Source organism: Ochlerotatus camptorhynchus, unplaced genomic scaffold, assembly GCF_037179485.1.
Source record: "Ochlerotatus camptorhynchus isolate MF236.1 unplaced genomic scaffold, CSIRO-AGI_Acam_v1.1 ptg000330l, whole genome shotgun sequence".
In the NCBI taxonomy this organism is placed as follows: domain Eukaryota; kingdom Metazoa; phylum Arthropoda; class Insecta; order Diptera; family Culicidae; genus Ochlerotatus; species Ochlerotatus camptorhynchus.
Window position 1 is genome coordinate 1,379,998 of NW_027040818.1, and position 18,259 is coordinate 1,398,256.

The window sequence follows — 18,259 nt, forward strand, 5'->3', positions numbered from 1 at the left end:
GGTTAATATAGATTTTTTTATTGTATTGATTTTAAGATATGAACAGAAGACCAAAGGTTTAATGGTTATTTTTACGTGCCCTAGCTGAATGACCTAAATGAGACCGCTGTCTATGATCGAACTAAATGATATTGAAGATTGATATTTTGTTTACTCTGTTGACATTTAGATACTTGGAATGGGGGAAGATGCGATGCAGGCTGTTTTGGATTGGGGGAAAAGCATATATGTATCAGGTTTTATTAAGGCGGCTTGATAGAATTACGCTAAGCAACATAAAGAAGGATAACATCGAACACGGCTATCCCTCCCGATATTGTTAAATTCTTCTACCGGTAAACCGCAAAACTCCTACAGTGACGAGTTGTCGAATCCAAATCATTCAGATCGTTATCGGAAGACTTTTATCCACCCATTCTAAAGAAACTCCTTTCGCCACGAGTTTCATTTCCTCTTTTCTAGACGGCCTTCCTGCTGAAGAAGTGATGATCTGTTCCTGGTCTTCTCCTCATTTTAGCGGTGAAGATATTGTGCAGTTGTGTTTTTCCCTATGGTTTGTTTTTATAACATAACTAGCTGAGTGTGCCCGGTCTTGCTCGGGATTCAATATTAGCTTGAGTTTATGCGCCGATTTAAAAAAGCATGCTATATTGTACGTAGCCCCCCCTATTATCTAAGGGGCTACCCCCTATGATTATCTCCTTATACCCCCACACTCACCCCCACATGCTTAATTTGGTTCCATTTGCTTGATTAGTTCTCGAGTTATGCAGAAATTTCTGTTTCATTTGTATGGGAGCCCCCCTTACAGACGGGGGAGGGGTCTCGAACCATCATAAGAACCTTCCACGGCCCCAAAAACCCCTGTATACAAATTTTCACGCCAATCGGTTCAGTAGTTTCCGAGTCTATAAGGGTCAGACAGACAGACAGAAATTCATTTTTATATATATAGGGGAATTTACGTATTCTCGGCAACCTAAGCAGCGACCTTCTTTCTATAGCCTTTTTCTCTATGGAACGCACACATATGCAGTATTGGTTTGTTTACAATCATTTGCTGCCAGCTGCTCTAACAATTTCAGTCGAAAGAATTGTCAAAAACTGTTTTGAAACGCTTTTACAAAGCTCCAATCTTCTCTAGTGAGAGCGAGTATTGTCGGCAACCAGTTTTTCTTCGGCAACCGTTCCATTTGAACTGCATGTAAATCTGCTGTTCTATTATCGGCAACTCGAAATCAGCTACAATTTGTAGTGCGTGTGTTTCATTTCAAGAAAACCCTGCTAGATTGCTTTTTCTCAGTGGTAAAAATATAGTCAAATTGAAGCTGAAAGCATAAAGAATCGTTTGCATGCATTCAGCGAAGTGTTTTCGTAAGAAAATCCAGTGAAAATAGTGTTTCAATTTGGGTTGCCGAAAATAGTCTGTCATGCCGAAGCCGTCATTTCCCCTAGATAGATAACACACAGAAAAAATGAACCCGACTTGAAATGACAGATCATAGAATCAACTCGGCACAAAGCTTTCAAGCAGCAAAAGTTCTCTGACTTCTAAGCCTCAAGTACTTGCATTATATGTGATTTTAGGGCCAGACAACTGCTTGACGGCACTTGATTAACATAATGCTTGGTGGCATTTGTCATGCTGTGAAATTACTTGTAAATCAAATAATTGCTGATATACGGTTTCCGGGTATAATTAATGCTTGATTGAAGTTGACCCTGGACCCTACCTATCGATCCATACTCATGAAACCGGGGACCAACGGCTACCTCAGAACATCCCGGCGGCGCCGACAAGGATTGAACCCAGGCCTGCTGGGGTGAGAGGCAATCACGCTTACGACTACACCACCGGCGCCGATTGATGCTTATGGTTACAAGGGTAAGGACGGAATTATGCTTTTGATCTAGCTTTTTCGCAACAAATCGTTTGGATTTTCTTCATGTTATATCAAACACTTTCCGTGTAACTTTCATGGCATATACTGATTTTATTTGAAATCTGGCTGTGAACGCTTCTGTTCATTGTATTCTATACACAGAATCGTAGCGCTTGATCGCTGCATATTTAAATATACACTTAAATAATGCACTTTGGAAATTTTATTCCAAGAGTCTTATGCGCAACAGCAATGCGTGCATTGTTGCTATATGTATGTAGCTTCAATACTGGAGAAACGTTTGCAAACAAACTGCAACTTCTGCCTTGATCCACTATCTATATCACTGAGTAACGCTTCTATTCTACTTATTTTGACAGTAAAACATGTTTTGATATTTGTCTTCCCTTTCGTCGTCGTAAAGCTGAGTAGTCATTCCAACTGTTCTGAAAAGATTCATTGAATTATTAAGCCGAGATATGTTCGATGAACGAAATCGTTGAAAGATCCACCCAAATACGGTGTAATGCAACTCTACTATGAAACTAGGAGAAAAGGTAACAGTTGATATGACGAATTTCTTCTTTGATATCATTTTAAGTGGTTCTTTAACGAATTTATCTGTGTTCAGTACAACCTTCGGCGTGCGCCAAAATTGAGTCCCTCTGAGTCTACCGTGTGAAACATCGTTCAACGAAAGAAAGAAAAACCCTTGATCTGTGTATAACGCACTAGCCTATATCGGTATGATGTTCATGTCCTATGATCCTACATGGTTCCCTATAAATCTATATAAAATATTTGGTCTCTAAGAATGCGGTTGTCATTTTTCATTTCATTTAACATTTGGTCGCTGCGGTTGAGGATGATTCATCTATATTCAACCAAACAATAAAATCGAAGGAACTCAATAATTCCAACGCGGATAAAATATGCATATTTCTATATAGCTTATCTACTGAATGTATCGGTTACCCTCCGGGCAAACAACGAATAATACGTTAAATTAGCGAACGCGGAGAATGCGAATGCGTTAGGCAGTATCCCAGTCCCACGAGGGTTGAGTCCATATGTAGCCGGTGTTGGTCATGGAGCAGTATGCGTTGTAGTAGCGACCCGGTGATCTGCAGGATGTAGGGAAGGCAATTAGTAGTGGACATGTGCATAAAGGAGACGATTTCAGCATCACTTACCTGCAGTACGACCACTGGGGACACCGGCAGCGGAACAGTTGCTGGAATTCTTCCTTGCAGACTTCATTCCACCAGCAGGTCCTCTGAAAGGAATGTAATGTTGTTTATGAGTTATGGAGAAAAAAAGTTTATGAGTTATGGATTTTCAAAGTATGCCATGATGTATGTATGCATTTCAGGGAAGTTGAACTAACATTTTCCAACAGTATTTTGGTCATAACCCAAAACCTTTAAGAGACATCACTCTGACACTGATAGTGGTTTTTCCTGATTTTCCTTGCGATTTTACTCCACCGAGAAAATTTTCGTGCAAAACATTTTTCAGATTGTATTTTTAATAGATTGCAAGGTTCTTTCTACGATGCTTGGTTAATGAGTTATGAATTTTCAAAGTATGTGATGTCCGGGAAACTTCATCTACAATTTTCCGGGAAAATTAACCTCTGCCTGTGGGAAAATATCATAAAATTATGAGACCCTTTTCCCGAACCTGTCCAATAATACAAAAAATCCCGAAAATTAGGGCTTTCAGTTGGCTACCTTGGCTTTGATGCACTCCACTCGTAAATCTATTAAAATCAATCTTATTCCACAACATAAGTCGAAAGTTGATGACTTTCATACGAATTGAGCAAAAAACATCTAAATCGTACATCTGCCTCGCTCATTAAAGCCTCCCAAAAGTTCTTGTAATTCGATCGCTCAATTTATCGGATTTCCCACCTCCGTTCCATTTGTCGCCTTCTGTTTAATTCATGGGTGGCGAACCGAAGCCATTTTCTGCCAGCCGAACCGTTGCCTAATAAAATTAAGAATTCGATAAATTTGCCAGAACATTAATTTCCCACACCTACGGAGGAGCGAAGGCCTTTACTGTTCCTCCTCCCTTCGTCTAAGTCGAATTTGAGAGAATACTCAATGTGAATCTCATCCTTGCTTCTTCTTATTTATGACATTTACGTCTTTGGGCACTTCCACAGTTATCAGGGCTTTTCAGTTCTATACAATTTCTGCATTCGTAATCCGGACTGGGAATCGAACCTGTCACCTCGAGAAATGGTGTTGCCTTTTCAGCTGTGCCTTTACTGACTGAGCTAGGGAAGGTCCTCATCCTGGCAAAAGTCGTATAGATACGACCCCCAAGGTAGCAATTCGATGGAGCACGGAATGGCACTTTTAGGGGAACGCGATGGTATAATTTTCGCTTTATGATCGTCTTGTTTATGTACCCGAGCGTAAATTTCATTTATCAAAACATCACACCTCTTCGCGCTTCCGTGTTTACCGTGAGCTTCGAACAGCAGTCCGCTTCCTTCCTTCTTCTACCTTTCTATTTCCTTTTCTAGCATTCACAGTTCACTCACAATCAGGCCGGAACGAATCATCATTATTCGCACGTAGGTGAAATCCTAACTGCAAATCAGAGCGGCCCAACTTTGTGAAAGTCTGCCCCTCTCTCCCCATATTACCTCCCATCCGCCCATCCAGATAGAATCGTGTGCATGACAGAGGAGAAGTTTTCACTTTCCAACTCATTCGGGCGCACAATTAACAGAAGGAAATTGATTTTTCCGGTTATTATTTTCCTTGACAGCGCGACGACGATAGAAGTCTATTTTATGATCATAGAATACCATTACAGTAGGGTTATGGACACCTAAAGTTGGACCTTCTACTCAATCCCACGACTAATCGCTACCACAAGTTGTTTGAATTCTGATATTTCGAAATAATGCCCAAATAGAAACATAGACCGAGAAAAGATGTCGTTACCCTGCCTCCAAAAACACATCACGATCTGATAAAACTTGGTGCGAGGCGGGAGTCTGTTTATCTATACAGAGAACGAAGGCGAATAATTGTTTCATTTTCTGCGAAGATGAGCTTTATTCGCGGATTGCCTTCTTCTTCGCTTCCTTGGGGGAGGAAGGAAATATGAGCGCTTGTTGAGCTGGAAATAGGCTTCTCGCAGTTGATGATGTTGGGAAAATATGATACGTGATTTGGTTTTGATTGGGCTCCGTCGGCGATTGGTACAGTGATGGCAATTTCGTTATTTTTGCTGCTTAAAATAAGCTGCGGATAATCATATTTACCCATTCAAGCTCCAAAAATACGTCGACTTCGCAACGTACGCAACAAGGCATCATGGAAGCTCTCGTTCACTTCAATATAACAGAGCGAACCATACCGTTTGCCATCAATCATCTGCAGTATCCTGTCTTCAAAGTTGATCGGATCCTGTAAGTATGCGTCTTCTTCTTCTAGGCTTTTAACGCTTCTATAGCGAGCGTTTTGCTTGCTATCAAGTTAGTGTAGATGCACTTTCACGGTTATTGAGAGCTTTCTCTGCCAACCAATGCCTGAGTTTGTATATTATGTGGCAAGCAGATACTCTATTTCCAGGGAAGTCGAAAAAATATATGTGCCTTCAAATCATCCTGGATTAATATATTTTCGAAAAAGAAACTAAATATTTTCAAAAATTTGTTCGATCAAGAGTTTTGTTCCCGTACTTGAATTTTTGCTTTTGCTGTGTGGATAAAATCCTTTTCCCACTGACCGGCAGTGCTTTTATGGAAGAAACCTGCCTGCGCCTATTTTTTGATAAAACTGTTTTCACCGATAGATGCAAACTTTTTTAGCCCTGGAGATGAAAAGTGATAGCTCTACTGTAAATCCAATGACCCATTTCAAGAATACCTGTTCATACACGTACATTCTGAGGTCATCTTCATATACAATAAGTCCCGCAAGAACACATTCACGTATCAAATGGATATCTGAAGTGTAGTTAAACTTCCAGAATAAAAAAAATCTAATTTAATACTGGCACATATTTAGTTATTAAGTTCTATTTGCAATGTATATGGATAAACAGAAATAATTATATGGATGGCAAATAAGCTTAGCTGAGCATTCCAAAGCGTTAGTTAGAACAAACGGTACCTCATACCACGGAACAGCAAAGATTTGATTCTACATTCAGCTCATATCACTGATCACTGCTAACTAGGGACACGTGGGATTTTATAATTATCACTTGAAAAACTTTTTAATACCACTTCTGTGCTTTCAATTTAACTTTTTCTAGATCAAAATTGTAATTTTTTTTGTAAGATCTAAAACGACGCAGCAAAACAAAAAAACGACATTTTCGCAGTGCGACCTACTTCGATCTTCGTACTTGAATTTTTGCTTTTGCTGTAAGAAAAACTTGGTGGTGCAGAAAGTACGGGAACATACTTATGCATTTTGATGTACATAATCTTAGAGAAAAGCATGTACGGAAACAGACCTAATCTCACCCGCATACTTGGCATGCACAGTTGTACCAACAATCAATACGAAACTAACCATTTTAAATTGGCTCACTACTTGACTAGCCTATTGGTCCCAAGCAAATCGATTAACGTATCCCATTCTAGTATACATTCCAGTACTACACTATGTTTGTTTTGATTTGCTATGAAAGTTTGTCAGATAAAATGAGGGGTTAGTGGATTTTCCTATTTTTTTTCAGGGGTGAATCGATTAGCTTGGGACCAAAGATAGTACCAGAGCTGAGTTAAAAAGTTGAGCTTGTTTCTTCAGGACCTTCTGGTCTTAGAATTACCTCTATGGTTGTACTACACATCAACTGGTTATTTGTTAATAACTTTTCACTCAGTTTTTATTTTTCTTTAAAGTAATTTATAGATTAGGATCATAGTTTACTATAGACATGCAAAGAGTAGGTAAATCTTAACATTTGAATCAACACCAATGAATTTTTATACTTAAAGTCCGAGATGTGCAGTGAGCATTTCCCGAGCAAAGTCCAGCATCAAAATGACAGCAAATTGAATTCAAGTTTTGATATCAACATCAAACAGAAATCATAATTTGATTTCAGTTTCGCAATTGACAAATTTGATGCCAAATTTTGTTTTCATTTTGCTGTACATTTGCTCTTTAAAAATATGTTGTTGCGGGTTTGTTTTCATTACCTTAGCATAACATCAAATTGAATACTTGTTTTGTTATCAACAGGAAAAATTGATATCAAATTGAGTTTTCAGTTTGCTCTCACCGATAGCAGAAATAGTTTTCAATGTGATGTCACAGGAAGATTTTTTTGCTCTCAATTTTGATATTTTAACCGTTAAAACGACCAAAACGACAGCAACCTGAGCAATCATTATCAGCGAAATCACAACATCAAATTTAGATTTCCATTTAATCTCAGACTTTGCTCGGGTTCTCACTTCATTTTTCCAACGCAAAATCAAATACAGTTTTTTATTAGAATTAAAATCAACTTATTTTTTACGTACCTATAACAAGCTTAAACTCTATTTTATCGACTGCTTCAAAAAGAACTATGTTTCGTCAACTCTGTGCAAAGTTATTAGCAAATGAGCAGTTCGTGACCAAAACTGTGTATGCTCACCCGGTGCACAGTGGGGTGGATCCATACAAAAGACCGTCATAATTATTTTTCTAACTTTTTAGCTTTGCAATGTGTTTGGACTACCAGATCTGCAGAATTATAAGTACAGTGTTGGAAATAGTAGACAAGAATATCAGCAAGCAGCAAGGGGTAAGTCACTCAGCACATTAGATTCGGCACACCTTTGGCACAATCTCGTAGGCATTGGATTGTTGTAAATAGAATGGGGGCACTGCTGGACAACTGTTATTAAAGCTTTTCACAGCATTACGTGTTGTTTGACTGTATACTTTAATATAATTGATATGGTTATTTTGCTTAACGTCGTGCTTCATCCAAACAATTTATGGGATAGTTATGTGATTTGAGTTATCATTCGTTTAAGATGTTTTTTTTTTATTAAAGTACTCAGGAACATCCTCTAATTTAATATATCAAAGGAACGCTGACCAGCAGTTCACTTCTGGGTTCTCTTATAGATTTAAATCCGAAATGTAGATTCTAGCGTGGATTCGAGAGAAAGAGGCAGTTAATCAGACCACATTAGTATCCTTAATTCAAATATTGCAACTCACACAAACAAACTACAGTAGTCATATTCATCATCTTCTATATTCGATCTCCAACAATGTTCCCCAACAAAATAGACAAAACCGAGACTAAATTGAATATCTCGGTTGCCAAACGGTTTCAGTCAACATGTTATACATATTCTCAAAGGAAAAACTCTGCTGAATCGATTGGTGGTGGTCTCATTGACTTTTACGTACCGAGATAGAGGGCCGGGATCAACCCGAGTTTCCGGTAAAGTAGGAAATGCCACTATCTATCGACATAATTTTACACTTTACTTAACGTATATTACTGTAAATTGATAGTACTATGTATATATGGTGTAAAGATACCATATACGCCCTCAGGTAAACTCTACTGGCCTAAAGGAGGATCCGGAAGGACCGATAAAGTGGCCACATTATAAAAAATGTCCTTGAACCAAGGGGCAAGACAGCTCCTAATCATGAGCAATTTCAGAGTTGCTTTTTAGGCACCTCGAGTAACTCACATTGCTCAGTGAGCAAGATCACTGCCATTTGCTTTCTCACTTTTCGCATCACAGCAACATATGGAGTACGCCAAAAAGCTGCTGTCAAGCAAAACAAAAACAACAAATCGGGGGCTTTCAGCCTGCATCTCCAGGCGAGTATGATTGTGATTGTGAACTTTCGATACCTAAATTTCCTTCGTTTTTCAGCTACCGGGATTGCCCCTCGAATGGCCTCCGGATTTATTATCAAAACGAGCGTCGGCTGACGACTAAAATCGACTCGTTTTTCTTGGCTTAATATGGTTTGATCGTAGTCCAGATCGACCAGATCTATTCATCGCAACTTTCGGATCAATTTAATCAGACCGTTCTCCCCCTGAACAGTTAAAAATCACGTGGATCATGTGTATGTAATCGTTAGGCTCGATTTCATCTCGATTGAATTCCCGCTCTACACTACAACCAAAATCGGTTTGCAGTGGCGCTATCGCATAGCTGGTGGCTTGCTGTGCTCTTTTAAACGGATTTAATTTACACCGAAACGGACGTTTGCTAGATCTTATCCTGCCAAATGATTCCGCATTACCGGGCACTTCTGCTTTTAAGCCGGTCTAGCAACTGATCGGTCCCCGATCTCTCGTCGGGTCAGTCAGGTTACCTACTCCGATTTCAAACACACCAATCTACCTTGAACGATTCTCTTCATCGAGGGGGGCGACTCTATCTAAGATGCAGGAATTTTTTTGCTTTGCTGTTGTGAGATGCACTCGCGCTTAATAGATAGAAACACGATTGATTATGATTTTGAAGATTTCCTGCAAAAAGGTGGAGAACGATGCGAGTAGATGAATTTAGATGCAAAAGATGAAAAAAGATTTTTCGTAGATTGATTCGCTAAGTGTAAGATTTTTCGATCATTTAAAATCGAGATTTAGATGTGTCGCACCCCTCGCTCTTCATCGACTCTCTCTTTCGTAAATAACTCGGCTACAAAAACGTTTCCTGTCATCTTTGTCGAATTAGATGCTAGATTGTTGCTTCTTCCTTCGATCTATGTGTTTTTTTTTTAAATTATTTATTAAGGAGATTTTTAGTCTATGGCTAGTTGATCTCCGGAAATTCGATCTATGTGTCGATCCAAAGAGAAATTCGATGAAGAGAATCGATCAATGTAGATTATACCTATTGAAAAGTAACGCGAGAATTCTATTTTACTTACAAAAAAGACTGATACCTACCCTAACAAAAAATTACCATAAACGAACGATAACGCAAATAATAGAAGCAAAATAACTATAAAAATTTTATTAGGGTATTAAGTAAAGACGGTAAGGGAAGTTCATTATTTATTTTTTTTTCCTCTGTTCGGGACCTAACACTATTGCGACCAGTAAATTGACCTATTGTAGTATATCCCGTGTCCTTAGTTTAGTGCATGTCGTATTACTCCATCACTATTGAGAAATGATGAAGTATTCGATTTTTTTACAGTTGCCACTCTTGCATTTATCGCAAGGATCCGACTTTAATTGAAAGGTCCCGCTATTTATATCCTTCGGAGTGTTGAAACACCCTCCAAAGGCGCGCCCCTTTGTCAGTCAAAATTGGATTCCTTAGCAACAAAATTAAGGTATGACACCGATAATGACCATGCATCAGAACCCTAGTCTTAACCACTTCAAACTAGGGAACAACGATTAGAAGATTAGGAATCACATAGATGAAGACAACTAACTCATTTTTTCCTTGTTTCAAATCATCCTCGGTAGACAAAGCCGAGTCTTGTCACTATCAACAAGGCATAAAAAGTAACAAGGACTAATATGTGTTCCTTGGATTACTGAAAAATCCTGGTTCCTTAGTTTGAAGTAGTCAGGACTAGGAATCGGTGGTAGATCTTACATCCCGTAACGTACCACGAAAAGGTGATCTACCCACGTTACGGGGCGGAAGTTCATTAACTACGTAGACAGTTTTTTTTTGGGATTGTTGCCCCCTGCGTAGACAATTGTCTATACACATTTATTAAAATTTGTATGGGTCATGTATAATTTCCAACCTCTTCCCTCCCTGTCTACGTAGTTAATGAACATCCCCTAAACAAAGTAAGCCGAGGAGTAAACTGACAGAAAAATCGATGAACGTCGATTAAATTTTTAGGTACATTGAGTTATTCGCGAGTTACTCGCTGCAAAAAAAGCAACTCAGAGTGAAGCTGTCTCACCCCTTGCCTTGAACCTTGTGTTTTTTTCTATTTTGTCCAGAATCAAGAGATCAAAGCGTATTTAATATGGAAACTATATTATGGAGTATAGTGGCCATATTCTGGTTCTCTTGATAATCTGGATTAACCAATAAAGTGGCCACATTATCAAAATTGTCCTAGAACCTTGCGCACATCACGAAAAGCTAGGTTTCTGGTCTTACTTTGAGGACTTTTATTATCCTATGAAAACACTTTCACACACCCGCCACTTTCCGCGTCATCGTCTATCGGCTGGCGAACGAATACTATGAGTTTGAGCATCATCTGTAACCGATGTATACTACCCATAATCGCATATCAGTCCCATCTTTGCTTGATTTCCTATCCATATGGGACTGATATTCGATTATGGGCAGTATACATTGCATTTCTCCTTGGTTGGCACTAGACCGATTGCGATTTCAATCCAAAACATTCAAGATGTCAGAAATACTGGGTTGCCACGTTGGGTATTTTACAAACAATCGCAGCTTGCTCTATGACTGGCACAACCGGCACACTGACAAAAAAGATGACACAAGATTGGTGTTCGGAGTGACCTACCCCTTGGCAAGCCGTCAAAAAACATAATGAAAAGGAAATCATGAAATTTTTCAAAAACCGTAAAGTTTTTTTTTTATGCAGGCATAAGAATATGGAAAATTTACAATTATCTTTATCAATTTATTCAGCAAAAAAAGAGGAAGTCAGCAATAAATAGTAATAGAGTTTGGGAAGACATCCAAAACATTTGTAAGGGCTCAAAAATTGAATTTGATTTCAAAGCATGATTTTATACCATTGCCAAATCCACCAACATTAGAAGAAATAGAGAGCATATTTTATGCAACTAGTAATGGTAAGTCACCAGGAGGGGATCAAATATTAATAGAAAGATTAGCAGAGATAATACAGGAAGTGTATATTAGAAATGAAATGCATAACAAATGGAAGAAAACAACGCAAATACCTATTCCCAAGAAATCAGGAGCTACTGAAGCAGACCAATTTAGAAGAATCTCCATGTGTAATGTAGCTTATAAAACTTGTGCTAAGTGGATAGCTAAACAGCTATGGAAACATGCAGATGAGCCAGAATTGCGTTAGGTGGCATTTACTGCTGAAAGAGTTACTGATGATTATATATTTGTAGCTAGACGTATGATGGAAGAGTATTGGAACTCAGGTCAGGATCTTTAGATATAAGCAACGCGTTTGATAATGTAAAATTAATATGTTTAGAAGAAGTTTTGATTAAGCTTAGAGTTCCATCGAGACTAATAGATAGAGTGTTATTGTGTGTTAAAAATGAGATAACAAGAGTTTTGTTGCAGTATCAATTTTCCAAAGAAGTAAGTAGAGGAAAACGAATAAAACAGGGATACCCTCTTAGGCAGAGGTAGGTTCAATTATATAATTCAAGATGTTTTAAATAAAGTTGTTTAAAAAATACCGGAACTTAATAAACATATAGTAAAGTATAAACATACATAGCCATTCCATAGCAAAACGATATAGTGGTTCTTAGAATTTCGTAACAATTGGTAGTTTTGTTCCTTATCGAAAAATATTCGACCTGTATTTTTTTTCTCATTAGGGGGTGTTCATAAACTACGTAGACAGTTTAAAGGGAGGGGGGGGGGTTGGAAATTATCCACGACCCATACACATTTAAAAAAAAATGTGTATGGACAATTGTCTACGCAGGGGGAGGGGGGTCAAGAATTCCAAAAAACTGTCTACGTAGTTAATGAACAGCCCCTAGGGTGACCATTTCCATGTTAGGTTGGTCCAAAAAATCGGTTTTTGCTACTTTTTTCCAAAAATGACTTTCTTTTAAAATCATAACGCTTGAACAACTGGGCCGATTTGAATGATCGAAATATCAAATGAAAGGTTATTAAAAATACTTCTCAAAAAAATAAAAAAGTTTTAATAATTGGAGTTTTGTATAGAAGAACTTTGATCGTATTTGTGTTTTTTTTATGGTTTTCATGGTTTGTAGACAATGGTTGTAACTCGTTTTTATATTTTAATTGGAAATTTAGGCTTTCCTCCACAAAATTTCAAAAAATCAGCTATGTATTTTTCTTCATTTTTGAGTTGCGATTTTTTGAACTTATCATGTTTAGAAAATTCGCTCATTACTACAATACGACTAGATTACCCTGCGTTACCATTGATAGATATCGAATGTAATATGGTTACATTACTTACTTATTTCAATTTCTGGTTCGATAACATCTAATCGACTTTTGTTGTGATTTTCTCAACAAAAATGCCGAAAGTCCCATTTTTTTCCAAATCATCATAATGTGAGGCATTTTCCCGGAAAAGGCCAAACAGATCATGCATACAAATTGAACTATGCTTGAGCCATTTTTTCGAGGGATTTGTAGCTCCTTTTCGCTTTTTCATTGGTACAATAAAATAAATCAAATCAATCAAATAGATCCAATAAATGAAAAAAATAAAAAAAATCAAATAAATCAAATTAATCAAATAGTACAAAATAATCAAATAAATAAAATCAAATAAATCAAATAAATCAAATAAAACAAAGAAATCAAAGCGATCAAATAAATTTAAAAAATCACATGAATCAAATAAATCAACTAAATCAAATGAATAAAGTAAATCTAATAATTCACATAAATCAAATAAATCAAATGAAGCAAATAAATAAAATAAATCAAATAAATCAAGTTAATCCAATAAATCAAATAAATCAAATAAATCAAATGAATCAAATAAATCAAATATTATCAAATAAATCAAATAAATCAAATCAATTATATGAATCAAATAAATAAAATCAAATAAATCAAATCAATACAATAAACGAAGTAAATCAAATAAATCAAATCAAACAAATCAAACAAATAAATCAAATAAATCAAATAAGGCATATAAATGAAATAATTCAAATAAATCAAATAAATCGAATATAACAAATAATTCAAGAAAATCAAAACAAGAAAGTTCTGAAGAGGATAGATTGATAGTACCGCTAGAATACGGAAGCGTGAAAATTGATAAGAAGATAAAATTAAGCGAAGAGCCAACCATACCATTCTTAGCTGTGACGGACCATACTAGGTGAATCATTGCATAGTTGAAAATTTGATTTTATTTGTTGTATAGTTGAAGATTTTCAAAACAAAACTCGATCAAACATAATCCTAGATAGATATCAAAGAGCTCTGATCACTTGATGGTCTTTGGAATATTTTCGGAGCCACCTTACATCATGAGAAAAAATCCAAAAGATTCAAATCACATCATGATGAACAGTTTGAGATCTTCAGTATAATAGTACCTGATCAACCTGAAGTCTTGAAAAATATTCAGACGATTTTATGGGGATCTAAAAACACATGAAGGACTTTGGAATAATTTCTAAGCTTCCGTGTTTCATATGAGAGAATATCTGGGAGATGTTTTTTGAATTGTTGGGCAGATGAAGATCTTTAAAATGATACATAATCAAGCTGAAGTCTAAAACAACTATCGTGAGAGTTTTTTGGAGATCACTGATCACTTGAAGACCTATGGAAAAAAAGATCTGACTTGAGAAGATATCTGGGAGATATGATTTTAATTGTTGTGCAGTTGAAAATCTTCTGAATGATATCTGATCAAAATGATGACTTTTTTTTCCCTTGATTTGTTTTCCGTCGATCTTGTTTTCCGTACTGAGTACCAATGCAATCGACTCCAGGGTTGCCTCCTACCCACACTTGGACCCTATCTATCGACTCATCAATTCATGGGCCGGGACCAACGGCTTTACTTCCCTTAGCGATCAGAGATTTTATGCCTAAAAAAATCCCGGCGTCGCCGACTGGAATTGAACTCAGGCCCTTTGAAGTGAGATGCAATCACACCAACCACTACACCACCGGCACCGCTTAAATTGAAGACTTGAACAAATATCCTAAGAACTTTTTGGAGATCTATGATCACCTGGCTTTGGAATAATATCTTGGCAACCTGGTGTTGGTGAGAATAACTGGAAAATGTTATTTGAATTGTTAGGCAGTTGAAAATATTCAGAATAATACATGATCAAACTGAAATCTTGAACAAATAACTTGATGAGTTTTGGGAGGTCTAGACATTTGTTCAAGACTTCAGGATGGTCAGAATTTGTTTCAGACGATTTTTAACTGTCCATCAATTCAAATCACTTCTCTCGGATAACAGATCAATGCAATTACATTCCATTCCGTGAGTCCGACATCAAGGATATACCCATACATCATCATCTCAATAGGCCCCGATGCGATGGGTGGACTACCGATCAGTTCTTGTAAGGCCAGTAAGGTCTTGCTCAATCTCTTAAATTTAATTCGCGCTATAGGGGGTTTTGGTGGGGCTAACCAAGGGGTTCTCGCATGACGACACTAAGCAACTTGCTGTTCAGCAAGAGCCCATGGTCGTGCAGATGAGCAACAACAACCACAGGTACCTGCCTGCAATAGAACTGCAGATGCGAAGCTTATCTGGTTCGCAAACCACTTTCAAAGTATTACTGATCTACAGTGGGGGGATACTTGATAGTTTACATCGGTGGTACATTTGCCATTGGTTTTCATTGGTATTTAGTACGTTGCGGAAGGTACCATAACTACATAACATCGTGAACTTGGTAAGCTTTAACGTGTGTAATTGGGTGGTGGTAGGAGATATTATGATTATGATAGCAGCACAATAGGCTTGGGTGATTTCTTCGAGGTCACGTGCTTCTGAGTCGATCACATGAACTGGTTCGAGGATTTTGTTTCTAGGATGGGATTTAGTTTCGCCCGTTCGGTTTCTGGTTTTGATTTTGTCGGGGAGCATTTAGCAGAAAAGGAGGAAATTTCTTCCTTTCTGCACACGTTTCTTTTGGACGCATCGAATATGCCGTATAGGTTAGATGGCTTCCAGTTCCTTTTCCACTGCCCGCTCCGCTCACGTTCAAATGAGAATGAAGCTTAATGTTTGTCATAAACCATCAAAGAAATCACAAAAGTCATTATAACTTCAGGGTTGCCAAACTCATGACATATTGACACCTTGATTGGTATAATTCGGCCTACTTCGTTAAGTTCAGCAAATCGCTTGGCACAGCTTTCGGCACCGCTTTCAGCACAGCTTTCGGCACAGCTATAACTCGCTGCACATGCTACAGTGTGCAGAGTTGAATACCCCTTGATCTAACCAGCTATTCGCTTGAATATCTGTTTAGAGAGAGCTCTTTTCCCGTTGTTTTTATTGTCTTCTCTTCCATTTTCTTTTATTCTCTCTCATTCTCAGATTTCACACGCTATATATAGCACTGCAAGGATGCTGATTGCGATAAATATGGGGGAACATTGCTATGCCATATATCTCGAGAACGAGTAAAGATATCTTAAAATGGACAAAATTTACATGTTTTTACTTATAGATGCATATTTTTTATTTGGAAATTTGGGCATTTTGAACTTAGACTTCTTGCGTTACCTCTAAATGTCATCGAAAAAAGCTCAATTTTTGATATGTTACTTAATTAGTCATAATAATCATTTTCCACATGGGAAAATATGCCACCGAGTGATTTACAATAATAAATAAGCCCCACCCCACAGACAAACAGACGTAAATTTTTGAATAAGATTTTCTTGAAAACATTGTACCTCAAAAATTAGGACCTCATTAACGACATCTCTCGAGCTTCTCGCGGAAAACAAGCTAGCTCGCTAAGTCGCAAACAATGTTGCATGCAGGGTAAACAGAATATATAGTATTCAAATCAATCGTTAACAGCCCAGGTTAGAATCAATTTAAAAAAATAACAAAATTATAGGTGAAATATTTAACAATTTAGAAAACGTCATACCATACATCACTTTATGGCATCACTGACACCCGTCGTTCCCTCCAGAGAATTAAAAAAAAGAAAACATCTACTTACCTCCGTCAGGTATCCGTGTACGCTCTGATCCGAGTAGCTCCTCTTCACGATCCGGCAGTTCGTAGGCAAAATTGATATTGCGCCAAACACGGCAAAGGCAACCCATACCTGCTTTCGAGGTGTTGTTTTTCCACGGGAGACGCAGTTGGAGTGGGTGGATGTTGGTAGTATTTTTGTTGTCGTAAGCACGGAAACCGGATGCGGAGATGCAACGAGGTAGTGGCAAACCGCCAGCAGCGGCGGAAACAAGTGAAAGGATTATTATGTATATACAGATATAAACAGAGAGCGAGAGATAGGGTGGCAGCATAGAGAGATAGATAGGTACAGGGATATACAAATAAGCAACAGCATGGCCAGCACGGGGATGATGACGACGTCGACTTTTAATGATCTGCAGCGAAGGTATATGTGTGCACTATACAGTGTGGAATAGTATAGTACTATAGTAGAGTCGTGCTTTTTCGAATGGAAAATTCAACAGCATTGTGATCGATATACCACACTCTCTCTCTTGTGTGCGGCAATAGATGCTGAGCTGTCAAGCACGACCGATTTTCCTCTTTTCCCTGGGAAAAGGGTTCAAGTGGTACCCGTTTTTACTCCTAAGTAAAGTATAGGGCACACATTGCGCTTCCATTATTACCTTATTCATTTTGTCATCCACACGGTGCTGCTCAGTGCGGCGGTCTCCCGAGAAGTATTATACAGTGTGCCTGGGTTCGGTCGATCGGGATTTATCCTTTCGATTTGGGTCGGCTAAACTTTTTACCGCAGCCGGAAATTGCCCCCTGATGGCTTTCGACGAAACCGGAGGTAGTCAAACACGCAAAACAGTCCGGAAAGGAAGGTTGCAAAATTTTTGGGAACGAACCGAATTCACCGACATACGCACACACACACACATGCACGCACGCACGTTTAGATGAAGCTGCTGTATAGACGACAGTCAGGGTTTTCAGTCAGAACAACTTGTTGATAATGTACACAGATGGGATATGAAAGGAGGGAGATAAATTGTAATCTTTTAGTGGAAATAATAAAAAAGAGCACACGGGTGATAAATGTCAAACACTTTGGGAGACGACGTTGATGAGACTAGGCACCGGGAGGCTCTGTTTTGTGTATATATCCTTGGCCAGCCGGGAGAGAATCCGACAGGATCCGATTTTGATGAGAGACCCGAAGGCAACCGAGAGGATGTGACGTGACGTCACGGATTCTGATGGTAAAGAAGGTGAGTTACAATATAAAGCTGCATGGCAGTAGGAAGCTTTCGTTGGTATAAAATATGATGCGTCTCCATCGTTTTGCTGCGCACGATCAGTGTGAACCAGTTGGTTGAATGGTAGAAATAATAGCACGCGTTCTTTGCACACTACCACAGTAGGATAATTGGGTGTATCACGCGCCCAGCGTAGTATGGTTCTCCCATAGGCCAAAATTAAAACATTTACATAGAACAAATCATGTATTCGTAAAAAATGCGACACGCCAAAATATTCACAAATAATCAAACT

The 18,259-nt window shown here is 38.1% G+C and overlaps 1 protein-coding gene across 2 annotated transcripts; it reads right to left on the reverse strand.

Moving 5' to 3' along the window:
* Positions 1 to 1,974: 1,974 nt before the first annotated feature.
* LOC135708481 (uncharacterized) lies at positions 1,975 to 17,825 on the reverse strand. Of its 2 annotated transcripts, none has more exons than XM_065230607.1 (4): positions 17,386 to 17,825; positions 16,740 to 16,847; positions 3,077 to 3,159; positions 1,975 to 3,007 (listed from the first exon to the last, which is right to left on the reverse strand). In XM_065230607.1, exons 1-4 carry the CDS (start codon positions 17,392 to 17,394, stop codon positions 2,917 to 2,919), a joined length of 291 nt encoding a protein of 96 aa, XP_065086679.1. In that variant the 5' UTR covers positions 17,395 to 17,825; the 3' UTR covers positions 1,975 to 2,916. The 2 variants fall into 2 exon arrangements, with proteins under 2 accessions (XP_065086679.1, XP_065086678.1); XM_065230606.1 differs by having other exon boundaries at positions 16,740 to 16,850.
* Positions 17,826 to 18,259: the final 434 nt, after the last annotated feature.

What these genes read in the sequence shown, in the direction of transcription:
- LOC135708481 (XM_065230606.1), bottom strand. An exon ending in TACACGGATACCTGACGGAG is followed by an intron (nt 3,160 to 16,739) that starts GTAAGTAGATGT and finishes CATTCCTTTCAG; the next exon opens with AGGACCTGCTGGTGGAATGA. An exon ending in CCCCAGTGGTCGTACTGCAG is followed by an intron (nt 3,008 to 3,076) that starts GTAAGTGATGCT and finishes TACATCCTGCAG; the next exon opens with ATCACCGGGTCGCTACTACA.